The sequence below is a fragment of the Acanthisitta chloris genome, unplaced genomic scaffold (genome assembly GCF_000695815.1).
Source record: "Acanthisitta chloris isolate BGI_N310 unplaced genomic scaffold, ASM69581v1 scaffold18371, whole genome shotgun sequence".
Taxonomy (NCBI): Eukaryota; Metazoa; Chordata; class Aves; order Passeriformes; family Acanthisittidae; genus Acanthisitta; species Acanthisitta chloris.
In genome coordinates, this window is record NW_008656683.1 from 2,606 (window position 1) to 4,360 (window position 1,755).

Genomic DNA, 1,755 nt, shown 5'->3' on the forward strand with positions numbered 1-1,755 from the left:
GAAATAGCTTATCTGCAAGAGAAAGAAGAAATGTCAGCAGAAGAATAGGCCTGGGCTGGCTGTTTCTGGCTGTTACCCTTGTCGCTGTCCCAGGGAATGGGGCAGGCAGGGTGCCTGGCCAAAAAAATATTAATCAAAGTTTTCTCCAGCCCACACTGTTTGGATGATTTTGGTGTCGGGGAGAAATCCAGATTTCCATACTGCTCCCCCAGTTACGAGCTGGTTGTAAAGCAAAACCATCTCAGCATGGGTCATGCCCCCCCAGCAGGTTTTTCCTATCCCTGGGGAGCCCCACATCCCCCTCGGGGTTGGTGGGAATGGGATTTCTGTGAAACACCCCAGATTTGAGGGTGCTGCACCACAGCAAACATTAGATCCACCCAAAAAGGGTTAAACCCCCTTAAAAGGTGACTTTTACCAACCAGGGACAAGCTGCTTAAATCCAGGCCCCTCCAAACCAAGGCCATTCCTCCAGGAGGAAGAGGGTTGGGGTTTGCTTCTCCCAGTCCTTAATGAGCTGCCGCAATTAAACTGAGGCAATAGGCATTGTCTTTGGAGTCTGGGCTCTGCTGGGAATGCCAGGAAAGATCCTGTTTGCCAGACTAGGGTAGGAAGGTGCTGGGATACTGGAAGCCTTTTAAACCTGGAGAGCGCTTGGTAGGGTGAGGATGGGTCTCTGTTACCTTTCTAGGGTGTCCTAGCAGCTTCCTCTGTGATCACCCAGAGGATGGGGATGCCCGTCTCAAAAATCTGCATCCCCCAAGCATGGCTTAAGGCTTTTGGCTACCCAGGAGGTTCCCCTTGGGCTGGCATCATCCCTCTGGCTGCAGGAAGCATGATGTATCCCCAAGTTAGGGATGAGAGAGAGTCCTCAGGAACCTCCTTTTGTCTTTTCCAGGTGAGGACACTCTTTGTCAGTGGGTTACCTCTGGACATCAAGCCCCGGGAACTTTACCTGCTCTTCAGGCCCTTTAAGGTACCAAACTGGGGAGGGAAAGGGGTTTTGGAAGCATGGGGCTGACCCCATGGCCCCAGTCACCTTGGAGGGATCTGGGAGCCCACTGGTTCCCCCAAAAAGTCTAATTTGGTCAGTTTATTCAGTTATTTAATCATGGGGATCTCTATCAAACACTCCTTTCTATCATTTCCTTGCAGGGGTACGAAGGGTCTCTCATCAAACTCACCTCCAAGCAGGTAGGAGCTGCTCCAAAGGGGGCAAGCGTCCCATGCCATGCTACCACCATCCCCTGGGGTGAAGGGGTCCCAGCCTGCTCCCAGCCTGATGCCTTCTCTCCTTTCTCCACAGCCTGTGGGCTTTGTCAGCTTTGACAGCCGCTCTGAGGCAGAGGCAGCAAAGAACGCACTGAACGTGAGTGTGCCTGGCCCTGCTGCTCCGTTTTTCCTTTATTTCCCTCTGCCCAGATAGTCTCTGCATTCCTCCATCCTGAGGATGTGCATCTCCCATGCTAACTGGCCCCACTGGCATCCCCATCCCTCCAGCTGATCCCACTGCTGTTTTTCACTTGCATCCTCCCTCCCAGGGCTGTGCATCTCTCACCTTTCCCAAGACCATCGGTTTGCCTAGCAGCAGTTTTGGTAGCTGAAATCAAGGTTTTTCTTGTAGCGTATGCTAGTTTGAGTTACAGAAACACACTTTTCAGGTGTCAACTGCTGTCATCCAGGAGGGCTTGAACCCTCAGGATTAGAGCCTTAAATACAAATCAGCGAGAGACACCATTCCCAGCTTCTGTTTCT

General features: G+C 52.0%; 1 protein-coding gene across 1 annotated transcript in view; it reads left to right on the plus strand.

Moving 5' to 3' along the window:
* Window positions 1–898: 898 nt before the first annotated feature.
* The window catches only part of RBPMS (RNA binding protein with multiple splicing), a gene marked incomplete at its 5' end in the record, with an annotated part of 4,454 nt that continues 3,597 nt past the window's right edge, over window positions 899–1,755 (plus strand). The window contains 3 exons of the mRNA XM_009084432.1: window positions 899–976; window positions 1,156–1,194; window positions 1,307–1,369. Of these exons, the coding sequence (XP_009082680.1) occupies window positions 899–976; window positions 1,156–1,194; window positions 1,307–1,369 (180 nt within the window). The remainder of the gene's footprint in view (window positions 977–1,155; window positions 1,195–1,306; window positions 1,370–1,755) is intronic.